A 26718-nucleotide genomic window follows, 5' to 3' on the forward strand; every position below is an offset into this window, starting at 1 on the left:
GATGAAGGGTCTGGGCCTGAAACGTCAGCTTTTGTGCTCCTCAGATGCTGGTTGGCCTGCTATGTTCATCCAGCTCCACACTTGGTTAACTCCTAGATTTTGATTTGCTACTAAGTGTCGGTAATGACAACACTTCAGAAGCTCTCCTGGAAGTATTTTTCATTCAGAGTTCTTTGGAAATTGATGAACCTTTCAAACAACAGTACCGCTGACTACCCTGTAAAATTAAAAAAAAACTGGGCAATGACCAATTTCCAAAGACTCAGATTCAGGAAGATTGCAAAAGGAACAATATATATTCCATCAGTCTGTGGCTATCAGTAATATAATTTAATCAACAGGAAACTGCATTAGCATGAGAAATCATCACATGCTATCCTTTTTAACCAGACCCTTGGCCATCAGGCCATTTTGCCCATTTGGTTAAAAACATCATCTCTGCAGAGGCTGTTTTCTTTTTATATCCTGTGATAGTGTTTGTGTTTGGGATTGAGGGCATATAGGTTTAATTCTGGATCATTGCTTAGATGTTAACCAATGTTTGCCACTTGTTTTAAGTATAAATTTAGTTCCTAATAAACAGGTTATTTTCAGTTTGTCAAAGAAGTCTGGTGAACATTTCTTATTCTGGATAGCAGAATAAAGAAAGATGAAATTGTTTTTTTTGGTGATCGATCCAACACTTACACTAATGCTGCAATTGGTGCAGTAGTGGGTTTAATTATTCTGTGCATCTTTCTGTCAAAGCTGTCACACAGTGTTCTGCCTAGTTTGGTAATAAATCTTGCAGATCAGGAAGATATCTCATTCAACTGCTGATCTGTCCTGATTTAACTAATCTCAGTTAAAGTGAATAGATTAGATTAGATTCCTTACAGTGTGGAAACAGGCCCTTTGGCCCACCAAGTCCACACTGCCCCTTGGAGCATCACACCCAGACCCATCCCCCAACAACCCACACACCCCTAAACACTACGGGAAATTTAGCATGGCTGTTCCACCTAGCCTGCACATCTTTGGACTGTGGAAGGAAACCGGAGCACGTGGAGGAAACCCATGCAGACACGGGGAGAATGTGCAAACTCCGCACAGACAGTTGCCCAAGGCCGGAATCAAACCCAGGTCCCTGGTGCTGTGAGGCTGCAGTGCTAACCACTGAGCCACCGTGCCACCCCAATAGTCTCTTTTCAACTTTTTTAGAGATGTTATTACACAGCTCTGGAGCAGTTGGGGCTCGCACTTGGACCTCTTGGCCCGGAGGTATTGACACTACCACCACACCACATGAATCTTTACGAGTGGAGAACGATAATAAGTATCTACTGCTGCACCTGTTTCTTATATTCTTTTGGTTTTATCACTGTAAAGGTTGAAGGATCTGGAATGCGGGACAGAATTCCCTCTGGGATTTTATTTCACTGCTGCTTTTCTGAAAAGTGAGTGCATACAGTTAATTAGTGAGAACAGGACCGCATGCAACAGTGATGCATTAACTGGCAGCTGGCACTTTATCTCCAGGATCATGAATAAAGAATGGCAACTTAGGCAAAGGTATTACAAATGGGTATGGTATCATACTGTAGCATGTTACTGTTTTCAAGAAGAGAAATGGAATCATGGGAAAAATATCAAGCATCTATTCCCACAATGTAAATAGCTGAGGAATGATTCAGAATGGTAATTATATCTTGAATGTCACAAGTATTCTACAGTAAATCCACACACACACACACACACACACACACACACAACACACGAACACACAAGCGCACACGCAGACACGCACAAATGCCTTCCTTATTTGTCAAATATTTGTAAGTAAATCTTAAGACAGAGGCATTGGGAAGAATATTTAGAACAGAAAATACTGGCTCCAGATATCCTTACCTTTTCCATTCATACCTTGGAAGGGCATGTCAAATTGTACCAGATGACTTTCTGTTGGTCATTATGAAGGTCCCATGATGCCTTAGGCCTCTGGGTGAAAAATGCATTCGGCATTAGTTTCTGCTGAATTGCTGGTTTTTTTTTGCTGGTGACGCACACCTATTAGCAAGTGAGTTGAAAAACAGAGCCCACAGATATTGGGGAGAGGAGGTTTAATATCACAATCAATTCGGGATAGATCCAGACTCATGCTACAAAGATAAAAGAATAGTGTGTATATAGTCCATTAAAACTCATTATATTCATCTAAGCTAGGAGGTCTTGTGGTGCAGTAGGTGGGCATTAAAGCAGGACACTTAGCGAAGTTCAAGATAATCAGGCAGAGTTAATATGGCTCTGTGAAAGAGAAATTGTGTTTGGAGTTCTTTGAGAAGTAACAAGTGTCGTGGATAAAGTGGATGTATTGCACTTAGATTTCCAAAAGGCATTTGATATAATACCACAACAAAGGTTATTGTGGAAAATAAAAGCCCATGTCGTACAGCAGAGCAAATTAGCACAGGTAGAAGATAGGGGAACTAACAAGAAGCAGAGAGTAGGCATTAATAAGTTTATTTCATGTTGGCAAGAATGTAATGAGTGGTGTGCCACAGGGATCAATGCTAAATCGCAAGAGCTTGCAAATAACATAAAAGATGTGGATGTAAAGACCAAAGATATAGGTGCTAAATTTGCTGATTGCACAAATACAGATAGGAAAGTAAGGTGTGAAGAGAACACCAGGGAGCTACAAAAGAAATTGATAGGCTAAGTGAGTGGACAAAGATTTGGCAAATGGACTGTACTATGGCAAATTATAAGTTGTCATTTTGGCATGTAGCACAAAAGGGAAGCACATTATTAAAGTGGCGAGATATTGGACAGTCTAAGATGCAGAGGGGTCTTGTTGTCCTGGTGCATGAATTCCAAAAGGTTAATATGCAAATACAGCAAATAATTAGAAAAAGCCAAAAGAATGTCTTCGCTTAGTGTGACGGAAATTGAATATAAAAGCAAAAGTGTTATGTTTCAGTTATTTAGAACATTGGTAGGACCACACTTGGAATACCGCACACATAATCAGTCTGATTATTTAAGGAAGGATATAAATCCCTTAGAACCGGTTCAAAGAAGGCTCACTAGACTAAAATCCTGGACTGGGTAGGTTGTCTTTAGAGGGAAGGTTTATGTTCGTTGGAGTTTAAAAGACTTGATTGAAATATGTAAGATCCTGATGTGGCTTGTCAGGATTATATGGAGGAGATAGCTCCTCTTTTGGGAGAATCTACAACTCAGGTTCACAGTTTAAACATAAGTGGCTACCCATTTAAAACAGATACGTATTTATTTTTCTGAAGGGAGGGTCGGAAGTCTTGGATCTCTGTTCTTGAAAAAAAACACTGGAAGCAGACTCTTTCAGTATTTTTAAGACAGAGGCGAATGGATTATTGGTAAACAAGGACATAAAGGGTTATCAGGAATAGGCAGAATTATAGATATGAGGTTATCACTAGATCTTATTAAATAGTGGACCAGACTTGATTGGTTGACTAATCTAGATCTGTTCCTTGTTTGTATGAGGCAGAATATTTTGGGTTTCAGTTCTTATTCAGGATTTGACGTCGCAGAAAATGAATTCATGAAGTGGCCAGACAGGTTGATTGTCAACCTGCAAATCCTACTAATCTGCCTTTGGCAGATCATAAGAATCGGAGGGTCTCTTCATCAACCAGGCCTGATGTGGAGTAAGGTTCATCAACATTACCTCCAGCAACTTGCTATCAACCTGAACTAGGAAAAATAAGTGAAGGAAACAAATGCAAGAACATCTTTGTCTGCCTCATACCACAAAGCACAGGAGAGAAGGAAGGAACAGTTCATTGCTAAATGTCTGCCACTTTTCAAATATTTGGCTGTGTCCTGCTAAATTTTAATGGACTGTATAAAGCATACCATTTTACAAGATGAAAAATCATCATAGTATGCAATAAGAAGCGCAACTCATTCAATCATTTTGCATTTGAGCAAGAACTATGCTGTGTGAAAACTTTATACCGTCCCTATTAGGATGTGTTATTTGTAAGACAATTTGGTACTTGGAACATATGTTTGCATTTCAGTTTTCATTTGCGCATTCTTCACAGTTGACATTTTAATTTTACGCTTGAATTGATGAACTAAACGAATAAAATGCTGAAAAAAAACAATCAAACTTTTGGAAATGTTAAATATGTTTACCAGAGACAATGATTAAAGGGCTTCCTTCACCATTTCTTTCTTGATCTTCTCATAATGTGGAACCAAGAGATTAGATAAAGGAATAATGGGAACTGCAGATGCTGGAGAATCCGAGATAACAAAAGTGTGGAGCTGGATGAACACAGCAGGCCAAGCAGCATCTTCGGAGCACAAAAGCTGACGTTTCAGGTCTAGACCCTTCATCAGAAAAAGATAAAGGATCTGTTGCCAGACTACCATCATTGACCACTAGGGTAAAGGTATGGAGGACTCCTCACCCAGTGTTCCATGTTATAAATCTGTATTTCTATTTGCTGCACTGCCATTGAAGTTGGGACATCCTCATGAAAAGGGATCATGAAGTAAAGCCCATGTCAACCATACTAAGGCAAAGTAAGAGCTCCTAAAATATGCCATGCCATGCCAAGCTTGTACCTAATCCATATTTCACATATTTCATAGTTCCTTCACAGTGGCTGGGTCAAAATCCTGGAATTCCCTCACTAATAGCATTGTGGGTCAACCTACAGCAGGAGAACTGGAGCAGTTCAAGAAGGCAGTTCACCATCATCTTCTCAGGGGCAACTAGAGATGGGCAAGAAATGCTGGTCAGCCAGCGATGCCCACATCCCACAAATGAATAGAAAAAAATATGTAGCATCAAAATCTAGAGCCGTATCTGAGAGAAAATAGAGAAAAATTACTGTTACGTCAGATCACAGCTGCATTATCTGATTCATATTTAAATTTCTACATCATGAAGATATTTTTATGTCCTGTGGCACAGTTTTTCACTCAAATTTAAAATGAAACTCGAAAAAATCTGTATATCAAAGAGGAAATAACTGTTAATAAATCACAATGTGATTTATGAACTCTTGATGAACGAAATGAGGCCAATAAAACTCAGGGTTTAGACGATGAGCATAAAATACTTGAATCTATGGATTTGCAATTTGCTACACTAGAGAACTGCTAGGAGGTTCTTGTTTGACATTCAACACCAGGTATTTAACATTCAACAGCAACTTTACCAAGTTAATACAGCACCTCAAAAGCACACACAAGAAAAGATGTAGATAAAGGTGGTTGTAGAGGGAGAAGCAGAGGAAAACGACCCTGAGAAAGAAATAATGTGGAAAATAGATGTACAGAGAAAGGTGATATATATAGGTTTTAAGACTTAAAGGATTACAGACAATGTTCCAGATTATGTTACATTTTTGTGGTTGGTTACACAACTTCTGCAACCAAATGACCAGCTTATTGGAAGTCAAATGTTTGACTTATCTTTCTAATTTCCTATCATTGCTGCATTTATGCAGAACTACTATGTGGACCCTCAGTGCATAATGATAGAAAATAGGAATAAACCAGTAAAACAATTCATTATGGGTTCAAGAAGACAAAGCGAGAAACAAGACAAAAGAAACAGAATCAGCAATAAAACCTCGCACCACAACGGGCACTGACTGAGGTTGGAATGCCCGCAGTATCAAATCATGAGGACTCTATTGATAAAAGTTAGAGGTGATATTGAAATCCACAAACAGGTTTTGTGGGCATCATATCTGGAATATTGACACTGCTAAGCAAGGCTTAACTGGCATTAGACACATATGCATGAGTGTGTTTAATTTTTGCAAAATGGTAGTGCAGGTAAACTGACCGCTGTGTACTAATGAAGTGAAAATCAACTACACAACTGAGATAAAATGTTGAAATGGCCTTCACAAATAGAACAATAGTATAGCCACTCAATTTGATGAATAATACATCAATACCATTACCCAAAAGAGAACATTCCACTTTATTACTTCTTACCATTCAGGAAAAGTGTTTCATAGATTGAAATTAAGCTGTACAATACAAAAAAAGTTGTATTTATAGACTGTCAACTCATGTAAAATAAATAGAATAATAATTCATTAAAATAACATACAGAGAAACAGAATCTATCATTAAGATTGTAAAGTATAGTTTCAATCCATAAATTAGTGTAATTTGTTTCTGTCATTTCTTGCTTATAACACTGGAGGGTGCTCCTTCTATTTTACTACTGATTTTTAGATAGGTATCTTCATCATGCATTGATTATACTATTAAAGCACAAAACTTCACAATGAATATAGATTTAGATGCTGGAAATTAAATGCAGTTTCAGAGATGGTTGGCCAACAGAAACCTGTATTTGTTCATTGTTCTATGCTCTGGATTCTGGCCAAAAATAATTTTACTGTATATTGTTTGCTCTCCATTTTCTGGCCTATAAAAACATTACAGCAATGGTAGAAAGACACAAAAGTTGGGAGTGCTTCTCTTCAGCGGGATCACCCAGAAAGGTTTAATATTTGACAAGGAACATAACAGTTTTCCTTTAATTTGGTGTGAAAGATTAGTGATTGGGAATATGCTATGGAGAGCTGGAATTTGGACACACCAGGATTTCCCAAAAGACTACTGTTTCTGAACATACAAGACAATGTGAAATATGTTCTCACAGGGCAGAGTTAAAAAAAAATCAAATGCTGCTAATCTCAGAAACTTAAGAGGAATTTTATTTCTACTCAAGGGCAATAACAGAGACAAAGAAGCATTAAAGCAGCGACATGGTAGGATCAGAATATTGTTACCAATAAATGTCTGCCAACTTTCATTTCCAATCATCCTCCCCAACACCCAGCGCCACTGCCAGCATTCCTGGGTTTACAGCTGATGGCAATTCCTGTAGAGGCTTACCTTTTAAGGCTCCCATTCTATTCGGAAAATGTTTCGTTGTCACTGGCAATGTGGAAAGCCATCATGTGGTTCCTCAGGAAATCATGTAGATCAGCATCCACACAGGGCTGGGATGCCGATTGGGACCAATAGTATTAAATATAAAGTCACGGAGATCAAGGTTTTCATGGAAAAAAGCATTTCGACAAATTTTCAATCCATTCCTTCCATGATGGTTTTAAAATATAAAATTAACTCACAATCCTCAAAGTTTCCCCTATTTTGCTCTAAGCCATATATCACCTTTAGTGATGTCTTTCTGAAAGTGGCTGACAGGAGACACATAAAAGAATGTCAGTGATGAGGCTTTCTCTACAATCCTCGTGGTCCACACTGATAGAATCCTCAAAGATTTAACATTATGAGGAAAGGAGGAGGAGGTCGAATTCATGTCCCACTGCTGTAACATTGCATGCATACAAAATGAAAAGATTCTTGTCTGGAAATAAGACCACAGCACATAAATAGAAAATTGCCAGAAGCCAGTTTAAGATTTTTGATTTCCAGCAAACGTAAGCAATGAAATCAACACTATCCAACATGATTGGTTGATAATTTGAACTCTCAACACATAAGTTGGCACTTAAAAATTATTAAGCTTATGCTGTTTCAGCATTGTCTAAACTATTTACTTTAAATGCATATTACACAGGACTATGAATGTACTCTCCTTTGACTAGACTTACGGAATGCTGTGTAGAGTTCCTCTAATGTCAACACCCTGTCATTATTGTAATCATCGTACTGAAGAAGATCAAATAGATTGCAGTCAAATGGGTCATTATCAAGCGTATCCTGTGTCATTGCCTGTCAAAATGAAACATGCCTGGAGTGAACTCAAACAACAAATGTTTAGATTTTACAATCAATTTAGTCAAGTATGAATGATCCTGAAACATGATCAGAATCTGGACTGAGTATTACTTTTCACCTTGATCTTCTTCAAGAACATGCTCTGCAGCTCTCCCAACTGAAAAATAGCATAGCTATCATTCTTAATCTTTTGTATCTGCCTGTTAGGAGTTTCATTAGAATAGTCCTAGATAGTGTATCTCTTCTGGTTTCTGAGCAGCAGGGTTTTTGTCTCTTTTTTGGATAAGATTGGGAATTCATTTTACAATGAACCACGTTGCAATCGGAAAGCTACATCTACAATACGTGAATTAATTCACAGCACCACTAGATATCCCTGTACACTGTTTGTTTTAGGTAGATTCCAAAAGTTGAGGATCGTAATATTGTCAATATTCTACTTAATGCAGGCTTTGAGAACTTAAAATCAGTGTTTATTTTTAACAGCAAAAGCAGGAATTTTTAAAAAACCTTACAATAATTCTTGCACACTGCAGTATCTTGCATTATATTGTTCTTTCGTAGCTCCCTTGGTCTATTTTTAATCATCCTCACAAATGCACATTCTGTCTATTTTTCACACCATCTTTCTCACATTCCCACCCTTACATATATGCATATTAAAGCAGCAGTGGAGAGTTCCAGCTCAGTACAGCTCAAACTAATTTTATTCTCAGCACATAGAGCCATATGTCTTTTCTGTCTTTTGTCCAGATTTCTATATTCCCATAGTTTAACCGACAAGTAGGAACCCTGGTAAATACTTCCTTGCCTAATACAGGGATGCTAGAAGGAATCTGAAGAATCACAAAGCACAGAAGGCCACTTGACCAATTGTACCTGTACTCGATCTTTGAAACAGCTATTTAGTTAGTTTCATTCATCTGCTGCCTCCCCCTAGGGCTACTGTTCTTTTTTTTTCAATTTCAGCAAATATTCAGCTCTAACTTTGTAAGTCACTACTGAATCAGATTCCATCACCCTTTCAGACAAAATGCTGAAGATCATAATAACTCTTGATGGAATTCTCACAGAAAGCTTTTTGGAATAAGGACAAAACTGAAAGGAAGACAGCAGGATGAATGAATGAATCACAATAAATAGTAACCAAAAATAATCTGTGCCATTCATTAACTCAATCTGATTGGCAGTACATATTAATTCTGATTGACTGAATTAATTAAGAATGGCCAGACAAGATATCTAAAATCTGTAATTTTTGACTCATATAATAGTACTCTTTGAAAAAAGATAAATATTGTGGATACCATTAGAGTTTTAAAAGACATACATGACTCATTGATAATCCATGGAAAAACAGAGAACAGATTGGTCAAAAGGCAGAAATTAGCTAAGTGTTATGGATGATGGACGAATGGGATGTGAACCATGTGAGTCTTACTGAAGGACCATGTAAATATTTTGTTTTTATCCCTCAACTCTGTTAGGCACCTTTACATTTCTCTATATTAAGGGGTTGGATAAATAAAAGTTACCTAAAAGAGTGTAGGATCTTTGCACCAGAAGCAAATGATTGAGAATGTCGAGCAGCTTTGGTTTGTTAGGCTTTACGTGACCACCTCCTGCTCAGATCAGGAACTTGGAACTCAAACAAGCTGTGTCAACTTTATAAAAAGGATTCCAGCAGAACAGCCCTTTTCTGTTGGAGGCCCTTTGACATGGATAGGTCGACAGAAAGTCATAAATCCACCAATTTGTATTGTTGCAGCAGACCTCCTAGACTTGCAGAAGTGGATGGAATTCAAAACTGTAAAATGCCATGGTGGTGAAATGAACACTTTAAAATGGATGACAGCAACAGGTAGACTATTTTAAATGTCTCCAGATTCAATGGAAATAAAATGTGGCATAAAGGTGAAGTGAGTTGTCAGTTCACTACCATGCAATTTACCCCACCACGAAGTCAAAATTTCCTCCTATGATTCTAAGAAGGATGTAATTATTCAAACTGCTCCAACCTGACAGGAGTCAAGAGGAAACTAACAGCAAAAGAAGCTTTTGTTATAAACTGGAGTATTTATATAATAAAGCATAAGGACATTATTAAATGTGGATACAGTTCTCATTATGCAGAATTTGTGTCTGTGACAAAAGTGTAAAATTTGGTGTTAGGTTTGTCATAAACTGATAGTTCTTTCTGAGGTGGCAAAAGGATGTTACAACTGGTCTCAGGAGTTAAGCTGTAGAAGGGTGGATGGAAAAAACTAGTTAGAATTCCAAGTCCTAAATATCTTCCAGAAGTTACATCAGGAAAGCTATGAGTGCATATACATGTGTATGCATGGAGGGGAACCAAGCTCTTGATAAAAGTGTGAGGGCTTCCGTCAGTAAAGAAGTTAACAGGAAAGTAAATGGGATAAAATTTGATCTTCACTGCTTCAGCCATATTCAGTGAATTATACTGCTTATCTGTGATTAAGTCTGCCTAAATTTCACTGCACAATAATAAAAAAAGCAAATCTACTGCTATAACTGCATGGTAGAATTTCAGAATGAATCAGGAGATTCAATTAAGATGAACTTTAAATAGATGATAGTGGAACAGTTCAGAAATACCAAAATTAAAAATTTAAAGGTATACTTTCTGGTGCTAATTTTTGTCAGAAAGTAAATGTGACTGCAATGGGTTGGGTTTTTTCATTGAGATTTCAGGACATCAGTGTCAGGAGCAAATGCGGCTTCCAAGCCTGAGCTTAGTGACAGTGAGATCTGTCGGACGTTCCTTTCAGAGACAGATTTCTCACTAACAGCTGACGTGTTCACTTCCAAGCCTGTCTATTATAGTACAACCCCAAAGATGGGTACAGTAGGCCAGAGTCCTGACAGGCACTCTCAAATGGCACTGCAGCCAACTTATTTGGCTGCCACTATCTGCGAAGATACCCCTTGAACGTTTGGGAGCTTTCCTGTAGCAAGAATGCAACCAAAGCCATCCTAATGAAGCTTCCCCCAAGTTTTCTACTTCTTGCTTTCTCTGTTACCTCAAACTACTTCTCCATTGGTCTGGGAGGCTACCTATTATATGGGCGCATCTACTTTTTTTTATTAGCATTAGTAAACAGAAACGTTTCAAACAATCACTTCCTTAATGGCAATATATTATGAGACTGATTAGCCCACTGAGTTAGTGTTCAAATCCCATTGTAGTATATTTTGAATCAATCCAATAAATTTGGTTATTTGCAAACCATCCGGATTATTGTAAAACCTCAAATGGTTCAATAATATTCTCCAGGAAGGAAAACCTGGCAGCCATTATGGACCAATCAACATACAACTCTAACTCCACACTAGATATAAATGTTGAATGCCCTCAGATAACTAGTATAACCAGGAATGAACAATGAATATTGGTGTTATTTATATCTCAATAGTAACCTATGCAAACAGCTGGTGCCAAATTTTCTGCTTCGTATCAAATTCTGAAAAAGTCGACAAATGCATGATAGTCTTTCAACTCAACATGGAGAGAAACAGCGTGGGAAAGAAAAAAGAGAAAGAAAGAAAGATTTGTACTTATGTAGCATTTTTCATGAAAACTGATCATGTCAAGAGTGTCACAGTCAATTAAGAGCTTTCTGAAATATAGTCCTATTGTAAAGTGTGAAATATAACAGGCAATATGTGCACAGCAACCTCACACAAACGACGATGTGATAATGACCAGCATTTTTTTGTGTTGTGTTGATTGAGGGATAGATATTGACAAACACCTTGGGAATAACTCCTCTGTTAATTTTTGAAACAGTTTAACTTTTCATTTGAACAGTGCTACGCTCCTTCAGTAGCGCACTGGAATGGCAGGTCTGAAGACCGGTGTTCTAGCCAGAAACTGAAGTTTAACATGGATCTCAGATATTGGAGAGGTATCAATTGGGTAAACAGTCCAATGAGGATTTAAGAAGGAATTAAAGTCAAATAAATAACCATCAAAAATTTTACATTGAAGTGCACAGAACACAACACCCACCTGTGCTAGTTCACTGTTGTCTATAAGTCCATCCCCACTGGTGTCAAAGTACTTGAACATATTCTCCACCAAAACTCTCTTCTGTGTTGTTGTCTCCACTGTAATATTTTCCTCTTGGAAATACCTTCGACTCTGTAGGTCCAGCAACATGCTTTTCAATCTGCTGTAGTCTGCCAATTTACACCGCCCACCTACAGAGAGGGCAAAGTATTCCAAAATAATGTATGATTATTTTGTTGCAGATGAGATGAAGACAGTGATTAGGAACCTCTCCCCTTTGGATAAAAGCAAGGGTCAAATTTGCTCTAATAAACTGAAAATATTCTTCCGTCTACTGTTCTATGTCATTCAGGAAGACCACCTAAGTGTGGGTGCTATTGAATTGTGGGTTCAGTATAGAATGCTTTGCGTTGTAATGACTGATTGCAGGTTTATGCATACAGTAGTTTTGCTTATTGACCATAGCTGTCACGGTGACGATAAAAGAAAAAATAAAATCCCATGAAGTCACTCCCACACACTTTCTGGTGATTGCTTTGCCATTAACACAACTTCTTGGTTACTGGATAACCTAGAAAGTAGACTAGCAATGAATTTAATATTAATCTTTCAGCAGTAATATCAATTTAACATATCAATTCAAAATCAACTAATGGATCAATCTACTTTTCATGTTACTTTCAGATGAATTTATGGTAAATAAATTCCTTCCAAGTGGAAGTTGATAGCCTTACGACATTATTGCGAGACTATTAATCCAGAAATTCTGCTAATGTTCTGGGGAGCCTGTTTTGAATCCTGCCAATTGAATGTCATTTTAAAAAAACATCTGCCTCACTCATGTATTTCAGGGAAAGGAATCTGCCATTTCACCTGTTCTGGCCTACATGTGACTCCAGAGCCACAGCAATGTGGTTGACTCTCAACTGCCCTCTGAAATAGCCTAGCAAGCCGCTCAGTTGCAACAAATGCTACAAAGTGTCAACAAAGAAATGAAACTGGATGGTCCACCTGGCATCGAACCAGGCACTGGAGAAGACAATGACAGAAACAGCCCTGTCGATTCTGCAAAGTCCTCCTTACTAACATCTGTGAGCTAGTGCTAAAATTCGAAGAGCTGTCTCACAGATTAGCCAGGCAACAGCCTCATGTAGCCATTCTCTCAGAATCACACCTGATAGACAACATCCCATACACCACCATCACCATCTCCAGAAATGTCCTGTCCTACTGGCAGGACAGACCCAGCAGGCTTGGTGGCATAGCGATATACAGTCGGGAGGGAGTTGCCATGGGAGTCCTCAACATTGAGTCCAGGCCCCATGAAGTCTCATAGCTTAAGGTTAAACATGGGGAAGGAAACCTCCTGCTGATTACCATGTACTGTGCTCCCTCCCATGTACTATTAATGAATCAGTAGTCCTCCATGTTAAAGAATACTTGGTGGAAGCACTGAGGGTGGCAAGGGTGCAAAATGTACTCTGGTTGCGGGACTTCAATGTTCATCACCAAACATGGCTTGGGAGCACTACTGCCGAATGAACCAGTTGGATCCAAAAGGACTGAGTCTGCAGCAATGGTAAGGGAACCAACAAGAGGGAAAAACACTTGATCTAACCCTCAGTAATCTGCCATCTACAGATGCATCAGTCCATGGCAGTAGTGGAAAGAATGTACACTATACAATTCTGTGGAGACAAAATCCTGCCTTCACTTTGAAAATACTCTCCAGCATGTTGTTCAGCACTATTATCGTGCTAAATGGGGCAGGCTTTGAACTGATCTAGCAACTCAAGACTTTGGCACCCTTAATGTGCTGTGGGACATCAAATGCTGCAGATTTATATTCCAACACAACTTGCCTGGCTTACTCCCCACTCAACCATAGCCACCAAGCCAGGGGATCAATCCCCTTCAGTAGTTCCCAGCATTACAGATACCAGTCTTTAGCCATTTTGATTCACTCCACGTGATATCAAGAAACAGTTGGAGGCACTGGACATCACAAAGACTATGGACCCTGATAACATTCTGATAATAGTACCGAAGGCTTGTGTCCCAAAACCTGCTGCTCCCCTAGCCAAGATATTCTGGTTCAGTTACAGCATTGGCATCTAAATGACGATGTAGGAATTTGCCCAGGTATGTCCTGTACATAAAAAGCACTACAAATCCAAACTGGACAATTACTACCCCATTAGTCTACTCTTGATCATCAGTAAAGTGATGGAAGGTGTCATCAACAGTGCTATTAAGCAGCACCTGCTCAATGCTACGCTGTTTGCATTTCACTAGGGCCACGTATCTCCTGACTTTAGGTCAAACATGGACAGCATGAATTCCAGAGGCGAAGTGAGAGTGGCAGAGCCTGACATTCAACTAAGTGTGGCATCAAGAAGCTCAAGCAAAACTGGAATCAATGGGTATCTGGGGCAAACTCTCTGCTGGTCGAAGTCATACCTGGCACATAGTAAGGTGGTTTGTCTTTGTTCGACGCTGGTGATCTTCAGCTGCCTTCCCTCCATCATCAGGTCAGAAGTAGGGATGTTCGCCAACGATTGCATAACATTAAGCAACATTTGCGACTGTTCAGATATTGAAGCACCCTATGTTTAAATTGCACAAGATCTAGACAATGTCTAGGCTCCAGGTGACAACTGGCGATCACATTGGCACCACACAAATGCCAGGCAATGACTATCTCCAACAAGAGACAATCTAATCCCAGCCACTTGGCAATCCATGGTGTTACTATTACTGGGGTCTCCTGCTATCAACATCCTGGTGGTTAATATTGACCAGAAACTCAACTGAGCTCACTACATAAACATAATGGTTTCAAGAGCAGGCTAAGAGGCTAGGAATACAGTGGTGAGTAACTCATCCTCTGACTTCCCAAAGCCTGTTCACCCTCTACAAGGCACAAGTCAGGAGTATGATGGAATATGCCCCACTTGTCTGGATGGGTGCAGCTCCAAAAACACTCAAAAAGATTGATACGATCCAGCACATGGAGCCCACTTGATTGGCACCACATCCACAAAGATCCACTTGTTAATCACCAATGCTCCATAGCAGCAGTCTGTACTATCTACAAGATCCCCTGCAGAAATTTAACATTGATCCTTAGACAACACCTTCCACACCCAGGACCACTTCTGTCTGGAAGGACAAAAGCAGCAGATACGTGGGAACACCACCACCTGCAAGTTCCCCTACAAATCACTCACCACCTTGACTTGCAAATATATCATTGTTCCTGTCGCTATCAAAATCTGAAAGGCATTTTTGGTCAACATCCGGCATGTTGATTGCTTAATAAGACAAATCACCACTATCTTTTAAAAAGCAGCTAGGGATGGGCAATAAATGTTGGACAGTCAGTAACGCCTATGTCCTATGATTGAACTAAAAACAATTCTTAAGCTGGTTATTATATCTTACATATGCAAATAATTCAAAACATATTAAAATCACAGAGACACCCTTTCAATTTAAATGAAAAGTTTATTCCTCTTCTAGTTTTAATCCCATCTGGAGCTAAGAAAATGAGCAAGTTGATTGGAAATTCACACAAGGAAATCAAACCCAGAGAGGGTGGCTTTGCTTTTGAAATGGTGGATTAGGAAACACAACAGCCTGAAGAGCAGTACGAAGCATTAATCTACATAAATTAACATAATAATAGTCATACATTCGTTACAGTGTTATATCAATGATTATTAATTGGTTAGTTGTGCTGTTTTGAGCAAGTAACACATAAAAAATGGATTTTCAATTTATTTATTTAATCTTCCAGTTCGTGAAGGGTGTTATATTATTTACAGTGCAAGTCACAGTTTCTCTAAAATGATTTATTGTCCCTTTCTTATCACAATAGTGTGTTGCTGCTCTGTTGAGTATGTTTTGAAAAAAATATTTTTTTCAATCATCATTGTTGGCATGAGAAGAGGGATGACAATCTTAAATGCAGTGTTGCTATAGGAAACCAATCAATGTGATCTTTATAAGAGTACAATTTATATTACAATGTCTTAACATGTATTGTTTTTACAGATTAGAATAATTTGTGGTCTTCCTCTTTTCACAAAACAGTGTGGGTGAAGTTTTGTTTTTGGAATACTGTGTTATTAAAAAGATGGAAATAAGCTTAATTCTCAGAACATGAGGCTCTTTAGCCCTTGAAATTATTCTGCAGTGAATTAGATCATGGTTGGTATATATTTTAACTCTACCTATTTGTCCTGGTTCTATAACCCTTAATAACTCTTGACACTATATGTAAAAGACCAAGTACCATCCAGTACATCACACAATATCATTAGGTCAAGTAATCTTAAGACGCTTTAATTGGCAAGAGATCAATCAATTATTCCAAGTCTTGAAAATTCCATATACAAACACTTTCCTTTCTCCATTCCTCTTCTGGGGCTACTCACTTACCAATTCACAGATTTATACAGTACAAAAGAGGTTCTTCAAACTGCCAAGACTGCAATAACAAAAACTACGCTAAATCTACACTAGTCTCACTTTCTAGCACATGACCCATAGCCTTGAATTTTATGACATTTTGAGTGGTCATCCAAATATTTATTAGCAGTTGTGAGATTTCCCACATCAACTACCCTCCCAGGCAATGCATTCCAGATTTTAATCACATTCTGGGTGAAAATTGTTTTTCTCAAATCCTGTCTAAACATCCTGCCTTTCACATCAAAATGCTACCTTCAACTAAGGGGAACAGCTACTTTTTATCCATCCTGTCCATGCCCCTCATAATCTTATCCACCTTAACCAGGCCCTCTCTCAATCTTCTCTGGTCTAAAGGAAACAACACAAGCTAATCCAGTCTTTCTTCATAGTGAACATAGAACATAGAACATAGAACAGTACAGCACAGAACAGGCCCTTCAGCCCACAATGTTGTGCCGACCATTGATCCTCATGTATGCACCCTCAAATTTCTGTGACCATATACATGTCCATATACATGTCCAGCAGTCTCTTAAATGACCCCAATGACCTTGCTTCCACAACTGCTGCTGGCAACGCATTCCATGCTCTCACAACTCTCTGCGTAAAGAACCTGCCTCTGACATCCCCTCTATACTTTCCACCAACCAGCTTAAAACTATGACCCCTCGTGCTAGCCATTTCTGCCCTGGGAAATAGTCTCTGGCTATCAACTCTATCTATGCCTCTCATTATCTTGAAACTGCTCTGTCCAAGGCAACATCCCAGTGAATCTTGTCTGCATCCCTTCCAGTCTAATCACATGCTTCCCATAGAGCAGTGACTGGACTGCACACAGCACTCTAGCCATGGCCTAAATACAGTCCTGTACAGCTCCAAAATAATATTCCTGCTTTTATAATCAATGCCATGACTGATAAAGACAAGTGTGCCATTTGCCACCTTAAGATATTTGTACACAAGCGCCCCAATGTCCCTCTGTTCCTCTGTGCTTCTGAGTGTTCTGCCATTCATTGAGTACTCCCTTGTCTTGTTACTTCATGCAAAGTGCATTACTTCACAATTAAAAGGATTAAATTCCATCTTCCACTGATATGCCCATCTGGTCAACGCCTCAGTTTCTTCATCACTTAAGTCCTCTTCCTCAATGTTAACAACCTGGCCAATTGTTTTATCTGCAAACTTAATTCATATCACCCCCACTTTCTCTTCTATATCATTTATAAATATCAAGAACCATAAAGGATCCAATACTGATCCACGTACTATTCCACTGGACACTGACTTCTGGTCATATAAACAGCCCCTCACACCATCCAGTGTCTCCTATCAGGAAGCTAATTTTGGACCCAATTTGCCAAAATACCCTGGATCCCATGTGCTTTTATCTTCTCTATCTGTGTCCTATGTGGGAACTTGTCAATGGTTTTGCTGAAATCACTATAAACCACACCAACAGCATTAACCTCATCTACATTCCTGGTCACCTCCTTGAAAAAGTCGAACAAATATGTTAGATCTGACTTCCCTCTGGCAAAGCCACGCTGCATATCAAATCACCAGATGGAGATTAATTTTCTGTTTCAGAATTTTCTCCAATGGTTTCGCAATCATTGATGTGATATTTGTTGCTCTGTAATTCTGTTTTATCTTTACCACGCTTCTTGAAAAGTTGAACCACTTTAGCTGTCCCCAGTTCTTTGGCACTTCTCCTGTACTCAGAAAGGAATTAAACATTTAGGTCAGAACCTCTGTAATTTCCTCCCTTGCTTCCTATGGCAGTCTGGCATATAACTCATCCAGACTTGGTGATTTGTCCGCCAAAACCCGCATAGCTCCTCATTCACTATATCTATCTGCTCAAAAAGATCACAGTCCTTCTTCCCAAATCTGTACCTACAGTCCCCTTTTCCAACACTCTACCCATATCCTAGAAGACTCCAGGCCTAGCTTATCCTCTTGGTCCCTACTCTTTGCATGGTTGTCCTCTTCATCTTAAATAACTAATAGATTATCTTGGGATTCTCCCTAACTTCAACTGTCATTGTTTTCTCATGCCTCCTCTTTGCTCTCCTGATTGCTTTTCCCTATAGTTTCCATTCGCTTCTCAGGCCTCTATTGATTTGCCCTCTTTATATCTGCTAAAAGCCTCTCTTTTCCTTCTATTCAAGTCCTCAATATTCCTAGACATCCAGGATTCTCTGGACTTTTTTGGTCGAGCATTTCATCCTAAAAGGAAACACTTTAATTTTTCTATTTCCTTTTCATACACCCATCACTGTTCCAATGTAGATTTTCTCACAAGTAGCTGTTCCCAGTCTAATTTGTCCAGATCACAGATCATAGATAATAGAATCCCTACAGTGTGGAAACAGGCCCTTCAGTCCAACAAGTCCACACCAATCCTCCAAGCATCCCACCCAGACCCATCCCCCTATAACCCACAATGTACACAGCCCTGAACACTATGTGCAATTTAGCATGGCCAATCCAACTAGCCTACACATCTTTGGACTGTGGTAGGGAACCGGAGCACCCAGAGGAAACCCATACAGACACATGGTTTCCTCCGGGTGCTCTGGTTTCCTCTCTTGCCTTATTTCAACAAAATCTGCCTTCCTGAGAAGCTGCCCAGACGTAGCTGTTTGCTTGACCCCATCTCTGTGATGGCAACAACATCATAGTACCAACTATCAATGCATGCCTTTAATTTATCTGACTTAACTACAATATTCCTAAGGTAGAGTCCATCCATCCTCACCTTATTCCGTTGGAACGTAACAGGGCTGAAATCTGTCTACTTTGGTTTCTTTACTAGAGTATGATGTGCCCCTGTGGTACTAAAATTCTGGGTCCCCTTCCCTTGCTGAAACATTTTAAATTCCTCCCGGCAGCAGTAGCGAACCCACCCACAGAGATGATGGTCCTGTTCTTGTTCAGGTACAGGCCATCACACATGTACAGGCCTCACCCTTCCCAGAAACAGTCCGGGTGATCCAGGAATCCCAAACCTTCCCTTCTGCACCTCAAGCCACACCTTCATCTGCCTTCTTCTCCTTTCTTTTTCCATTTTGGCATACAGGCTAAACACGTTGGGCTACAAACAGTTTCCTTCACAAGTGCCCATTATAATATTCCTTCATATAACTATTATACTATATGGGCCATCATGAAGTATTGCAAAGACTACACTCTTATGAGTGAACATTTAACAGGCGTTTCTTAAACAGAACACCTTACAAGGCATGGTGAAAGAGGGCATTCTGCTGTGAAGGGACAAACTCAGGTACCAGTTCCACATTATTTGACATCATTATCAGATAGCTTCATTCGCACATGTTAAGTCGCTATTTTTGGGGAAAAAAGTTCTAATTAACCTTTACTCTATAAGCTGCGATTGCCATCAGTCTTTTTCTTTCTCAAATTCTACAATACTTCAGTTAGCTGCCACGCCTGTCAATATGGGAAAATGTTCTAACTCTTTGATGGAAGAACCTACAGTTGTGACAAATTGTTGAAGGTAAAAGTAACCTTGGACAAAATCTGAACTTTGACAATGATTTGGCTCACAGCCTGATGGACAAGGATTGGATTTATAGAGCGAACTGGGTCTGACACCAGGGTTGGGTGGGTGCGAAACTGTAGCACTACTGACAGGTGTTCTATCCTACCTCCCACGCAATTTACCTGGAGACAGAATACTGAGGCTGGCAGGGTACCAATTCAGTTTTCTTGGCTGACCAAATTGAAAGAGGCTGACTGGGATTGTCCAGACAGCATGCAGATCTCCAGAGATGGTGGGAGAGAGTTTAGCTTCACAGAGATGGTCTACCAACAACAGACTTTGGGGTCAAAATTTGAAATAGGCAAAGAGCCCTCCCTGCTTGTATATGTGTAGCAGCAGCTTGTGTAGAAAGACTCCTTACACATACCCACTTTCCCAGCAATAGCCAGCCCCCAAAGACTATTTCTCATTTAAATTTTGAAAAAGGAGGAGAGAGGAAACTACAAAAGAAGACAGCACCGTGGCTCAGTTCCTCCGGGTGCTCCTGTTTCCTCCTACAGCCCAAAAATGTGCCATGTTAAACTGCCCACAGTGTCCAGAAATGTGGAAGTTAGCTGGATTAGTTATGGGAAATGTAGGGTACAGGAATAGGATAGGGGGCGGTTCTGGTGTAATGCTCTTTGGAGGAATCAGTGTGAACTGGAACGGCTAAATGGCCTGCTTCCACACTGTAGGGATTCTATGATTCGATGAAGGGATTTCAGGTCATGTGACATTCAGTGTGTAGAAAGAAATACTCCAAGATGGTCATGCAGGGATCTCTCCATACTGTGTATATAATGTACATTATTCAATGAACAGTCCTGGCTACTAAGAGCTGCGTCCCATCCAGCTGTGAGCACACTTAAAAAGGGTGGCAAGAGTGCAACTAAAATAACTTGCCTTGGTGCTATGGGAAATGGCATCTGGTACCCAGACTGATGTGAGAATTTAAAGCAAGGACAAGCAGCAGCAACAGTCATGTTTCATTACCAAAGCAGGATAATTCAATTCGCGAGAAAGCTGGTTTACAAAGCAGAGTGATGCCAACAGTGCAGATTCAGAGGGTAGGGGATTTCCTCCACCATCTCCACGAAACAATAAAATCAGATAGCATCGCATTGGGACAAAGGGCAAATTTAGCAGGGTATGGAATATTGCCACATTCCTGCCCCAGAAAATTTTACACAGTACAAAATACAAAATTCAATGCAACTTGAGATCCCTAAGTAAATTTCACTTCTGTGTTGTGGGATACCACTTTCTTCCAAAGCAAATTTCTCACTAATGACAGACGCCAAGTGTAGAATTCAGTAGAAATATTACCTGTCTCTCAGATTTTTCAGAGCTATGAAACACTGTAAATATTTTAAAAAGTACATAATTGGCAATTACTGATTTCAAAATTCAACTATTTTATAGACAGAAGATTATTACAGAATGCATACAGTATGCAAACAGGCCCTTTAGTCCAACAAGTCCATACTGACAATCAGAGCACCCCACTCAGACCCATTCCCCAAATGCACTTAATCTATACATCCCCGAACACTATGGGCCATTTAGCATGGCCGATCCACCTAGCCTGCACATCTTTGGACTGTGGGAGGAAACCGGAGCACCTGGAGGGAACCCACACAGACACGGGAAGAATGTGCAAACTCCACACAGTCAGGCGTCCAAGGGGAATTCGAACCCAGGCCCCTGGTGCTGTGAGGCAGCAGTACTAACCACTAAGCCACCATTATTTGAAATGAACATAATGTGAAGAGAACCAGTATGTCTCTCTGTCTCTTTCTCTCTCTCTGGCCACTGTTCGTAATCACGACACTCACATTCTCTCAAGGCGAACAAAATGGGTAATAACCAAGTGAAACAGCCGATGGCTGTTTGCAGAAAAATAATCAACATTTCTTGCACAAATTCAATTTCAAAAAAAGAGTTTAATCTGGAGATATTCCTCAACTTTGCCACCTGGGGAGTAAACTGGTATAGCAGCTTTCCTGTTCCTCTGATGCTGCCTGGCCTGCTGTGTTCCTCCAGCTCCATACTGTGTTATCTCTGACTCCAGCATCAGCAGTTCTTACTATCTTTGGTATAGCAGATTGCCAGCTTCTTGGAGGACCTGGGCAATTTTCACCCATTGAGCGATTAATAAGAGCTAAAAACCATTAGCTAGAATTGGAAGAGTGATGAAAATGTTAATAGTTTTCACACCTTTATGGTCAACAGGATAGTGGTCTGTAACAGTCATGTTTGCTCTGCATCCCTACTCTGAACATTGCCATTTATTAAAGTTACATGCATTCAAGTTTAAATGTCATTCTGCTTTTAAAGTATCTTTATCGCAATGGATTCCAAATCAAGGGGAATCATTCACATTGAAGTGAGGTCTGCTTTCTATAAAAAAGAAATTCCTACCTGCTGTCCTCGCAACAAAAATACTAGGCTTCATTCCAGAATCAATAAAAAAAAGTTTTTAAAATATGTACATGGAGAAGTGAAGCCACTTCTGTTTTTTGAGTGAATCATTCTTCTAATGTATTCCCAGATTTACTCCAATGTATTCTCTATCTAACAAAGTTGCACTAAAAGGAAAATGAACTTTTACAAGTTGCTTACTCATCATTATTCTTTATTTCTAAAATTTAAGGGTAATTTTGTGACAACATTTTAATGTTTGTCTGATGGGCAACAAGAACTAATTCTGAAGGATGCTTTAAAAATCCATTTCAACATTGGTACAAAAGCAGAGGAACTTAAAGGAATGCTGAAATGTAAAAAAGACTGCAGACAGGCACCTGAATTGAAAACAACCTTCACTGCCTGCAGAAAAATTGTGATGAATTTGAGAATTTGATTTCTAAAGTGGGGGTAATGGTTTTTTAATTGTTCCTTCTGTGAAGGTAACCGGACTGATTTTAAGCATCGGAAACTTTTAGCAATGAGTCAAAACAGCATTTCCAAGAAATCATGTGACTTAGCTAAATGACTAGACAAACTATACCTGATGAGATAATGGTTGAAGCGTTTACTAAATTAAGATATACAACCCTAAGAGATACAGGAGGCCAGAGGCAGATTTGGTTCAGAAGAAAAAGGATCCATCTCAGCTATTACCAAATTGCCTGTTTAACAGCCTCAATCCTGTCAACGTAACTTGATTTTTCCTTTGGATCTGTTCAGAAATGACAGTGAATTAGCTTGAGTGTCTCAGGGAGAGAATGTAATGGAGAGAATCAGATCAGGCGAATGGGCAGAAATGAAACACTTAATAACCTCATCAATTGAGTAAGAAATGAATATGTCAACATAGGAGTGACACTTCACTGGGTTTCAGTGTTCATAAAAGATATTCCTGCAAAAAAACTTCTCTTTCTGTTTTTAATCAGATCTTTCAGAATTGTCTCGTATCCGTATTTAGCGAAATTGTTTTTATTTTCTTTTGTATAATAAAACTATTGTTCTTCTGCTAAAAGTACAATGTATAAGAATCATATAAATATGTTCAATGACTGACCATCAGGGTAACCAAATTAAAGAAAATAAAACTTATGATCAATAAAGACACATTTCACTCTGGGATCTGACTTGACCATCAGCTGGGATCATGACGAAGTGAAGAAGTAGTTAAGATTATCAAGGCAGAAGAAAATCCTACCATACGGATATTGACACGTGCTGTTGTAGTCTTTGGTCTCCAAGGCCATATCACTGGCACAAATGAGCCAGTGCCCCTCTCCCTGAGTCAGGTATACCAATCCAATGTCAATAAAATACTGATTTGGTTGCAAAATGGCCCTCAAATATGTTGAATATTCATAAGGGTCTGGTCAAGTCTCGATGGGAGTACTGCAGACAGTTCCGATCACTACACTGTTTGAAGTATGCGGAAGTCTTTAAGGCAGTACAGAAATGTTCCAGAGTCGCAGGGATTTTATTGACTTTAGGTTTGAAATACTGTGATTTGTTCTCCTTGAAGTGAAGGAGGAAGATAGATAGAAACGAACAAAATTACAACCGATTAGAATAAACAATGAAAATCTCCTCCTATTAGCTGAACGTACAAGTACTATAGAACACAACATTGGGCAAGCAGTGCAGAGAGAGCATGATGAACATTTTTTATGCAGTGAGTGGTAATTACTTGGAATTCATTGCCCAACCAGGTAATAAAAGTGGAAACAACCAATGATTTTCAATGATAATTCAATGACCATCAGAGAACATTGCAGGGCTATGGGCAATGAACAAAAGAACCAGGTTGACCGAATTGGGAATTGCTCTGCTCATAGAGGCATAAACTCAATACTGAATGACTTCTCTGTACCTATTAGAGGCCTTCACCACTCAACTCTGTAGGTGAGCTTGCACCTGGCAAACGTCACCAGAGGCCAAAATGCATCTGTAAACTGGCCTGATGTGTTTCTTCATTGTTTTATCTTAGCTCTGACACTAAGTCTGGCTCCATACAGCCAGAAAACTTCTGCTTCGTACTTCATTTGGATGATGCTTCATCAGAGGCAGAAGATAAAAATGTAACCGCCTTTAGAACGTACATGGGTAGGAAAATTGAAGGGAGTGGATGGAATGAGAAGACAAGGCATAAAAGTCTGTGATAGATGGAAGTCAGGAGCGATTACATGACAAAATGAATGATTCTTTTCTATCATATGATCCCGCTGCTTACATCCTTTCCTTTGTGAGCTTTCTTCCTCTCTCCTTTTTCCCTGTCTCTGCATTCGCTTAGAAATTGATTTGTCCAGATCTGCTCAAAGGTCACGGGCCTGAAATGTCAATTTTAGCAGGAATTTTTCAGAGGCAGTGACACCTCTCCTGGCTGAAAAGTTGAGGACATGTCAAGCTGGATGGCTGCAGTTTGCTTTTACAGATATCAGGCTATTGTATCAATATTTCTGCCTCAATGCACATCTCAGAGTTGCTGATCAATTAACTGGCTGGCAGCTTTCTAGTCCCAACAGAAAGTGGGAGTGATGGTCACTGCAAGTACTGCAGCCAGTCCAAACTGAGGAGCAGCACAGGCGCTGGATTTAGAGATGAGTCAAGGCAGCTTGGCTGGGGTCAGCAAGATGGTTTCCAGTAAAGGTGTTGGTGTGAGGGCTGTGATTGCAAGGTATAGAACAAGAGGGGGTCATGGCAGTGCAGGTAGAGGATTGTTCCTCCCGCATGATGTATGAGGTGAGGGATGACATTAGTGTCCCATCCAAATACGCCTGCAGGAAGTGCACCTAACTCTTGTTCCTCCAAGACTGCTTTAGGAAACTGGATCGGGAGCTGGATGAACTTCGGATCATTCGGGAGGCAGAGTCAGTGATAGGCAAGAGTTACAGGGAAGTAGTTACTCCTAAGCACGAAGAAAGCTAGGTAACTGTTAGAAGGGGGAAAAGAAAAACAGTCAGTGCGGGGATCCCCTGTGGTCGTTCCCCTGAAAAACAAGTATACCCTTTTGGATACTGTTGGGGGGACAACTTACCAGGGGCATGCAGTAGGGTGCAGGTCTCTGGCACAGAGTCTGTTCCTCTCGCACAGATGGGAAGGGGGGATAGGAAGAGAGTGATAGTCATTGGGGACTCAATAGTTAGGGGGACTGATAGAACATTTGTTGGGAACGAAAGAGACTCACAGTTGGTATGTTGCCTCCCAGGTGCCAGGGTCCGTGATGTCTCGAATCGTGTCTTTGGGGTCCTGAAGGAAGAGGGTCACCAGCCCCAAGTCATGGTCCACATAGGCACCAATGACACATGTAAAAAGAGGGATAGGGATGTCAGGCAGGATTTCAGGGAGCTAGGGTGGAAGCTGAGAACTAGAACAAACAGAGTGGTTATCCCTGGTTTGTTACCCGTGCCACGTGATAGCGAGGCAAAGAACAGGGAGAGATTTCAGCTGAACACGTGGCTGCAGGGATGGTGCAGGAGGGACGGCTTCAGGTATATGGACAATTGGGGCTCATTCTGGGGAAGGTGGGACCTCTACAAACAGGACAGTCTCCACTTGAACCAGAGGGGCACGAATATCCTCGGTGGGAAATTTTCTCGTGCTATGTGGGTGGATTTAAACTAGCTCAGAAGGGGGATGGGAAACTGAGGTGTAGTTCCAGTACACAGGAGGATGAGAGTAGGGAGGACATGGACAGCATCTCACTGTCACAGGAGTGTGCTGGTAGACAGCAAGCTGAATTGAAGTGTGTCTACTTCAATGCCAGGAGAATCCGGAATAAGGTAGGTGAGCTTGCAGCATGGATAGGTACCTGGGACTTCGATGTTGTGGTCATTTCGGAGACATGGGTAGAGCAGGGTCAGCAATGGATGTTGCAGGTTCCAGGGTTAAGGTCTTTCATTAAGATCAGGGAAGGTGGTAAAACAGGGGGAGGTGTGGCTTTGTTAGTCAAGGACAGTATAACTGTGGCTGAAAGAACTTTTGATGAGGACTCGTCTACTGAGGTAGTATGGGCTGAGGTCAGAAACAGGAGAGGAGCGGTAACACTGCTGGGAGTTTTTTATAGGCCTCCGCAAAGTTCCAGGGATACGGAGGAGAGGATTGGCAAAACTATTCTGGGCAGGAGTGAAAGGAACAGGGTGGTCATTATGGGAGACTTTAACTTCCCTAACATTGACTGGAAATGCTATAACTCTTGTACAGCGGATGGATCAGTTTTTGTCCAATGTGTGCAGGAGGGTTTCCTGACACAGTATGTCAAAGGGCCAACAAGAGGGGAGGCCACACTGGATCTGGTACTTGGTAATGAACCAGGCCAGGTGTTTGATTTAGTGGTAGGTGAGCACTTTGGCGAGAGTGACCATAATTCGGTTATGTTTAGTTAAGCGATAGAAAGGGATAGGAACATGCCACAGGGCAGGAGTTATAGATGGAGGAAGGGCAATTATAATGCAAT

General features: G+C 40.2%; 1 protein-coding gene across 3 annotated transcripts in view; it reads right to left on the reverse strand.

Annotated features, from left to right (window-relative positions):
- The window catches only part of LOC125458394 (follistatin-related protein 5-like), a 526135-nt gene that overhangs the window by 169305 nt on the left and 330112 nt on the right, over window positions 1-26718 (reverse strand). For all 3 annotated transcript variants that reach the window (XM_048543646.2, XM_048543648.2, XM_048543645.2), the window contains exons 5-6: window positions 11786-11976; window positions 7629-7749 (exon numbers count right to left, since the gene is read on the reverse strand). In XM_048543646.2, coding sequence (XP_048399603.1) covers window positions 7629-7749; window positions 11786-11976 — 312 coding nt within the window. The remainder of the gene's footprint in view (window positions 1-7628; window positions 7750-11785; window positions 11977-26718) is intronic.

Source organism: Stegostoma tigrinum, chromosome 13 (genome assembly GCF_030684315.1).
Source record: "Stegostoma tigrinum isolate sSteTig4 chromosome 13, sSteTig4.hap1, whole genome shotgun sequence".
NCBI lineage: Eukaryota > Metazoa > Chordata > Chondrichthyes > Orectolobiformes > Stegostomatidae > Stegostoma > Stegostoma tigrinum.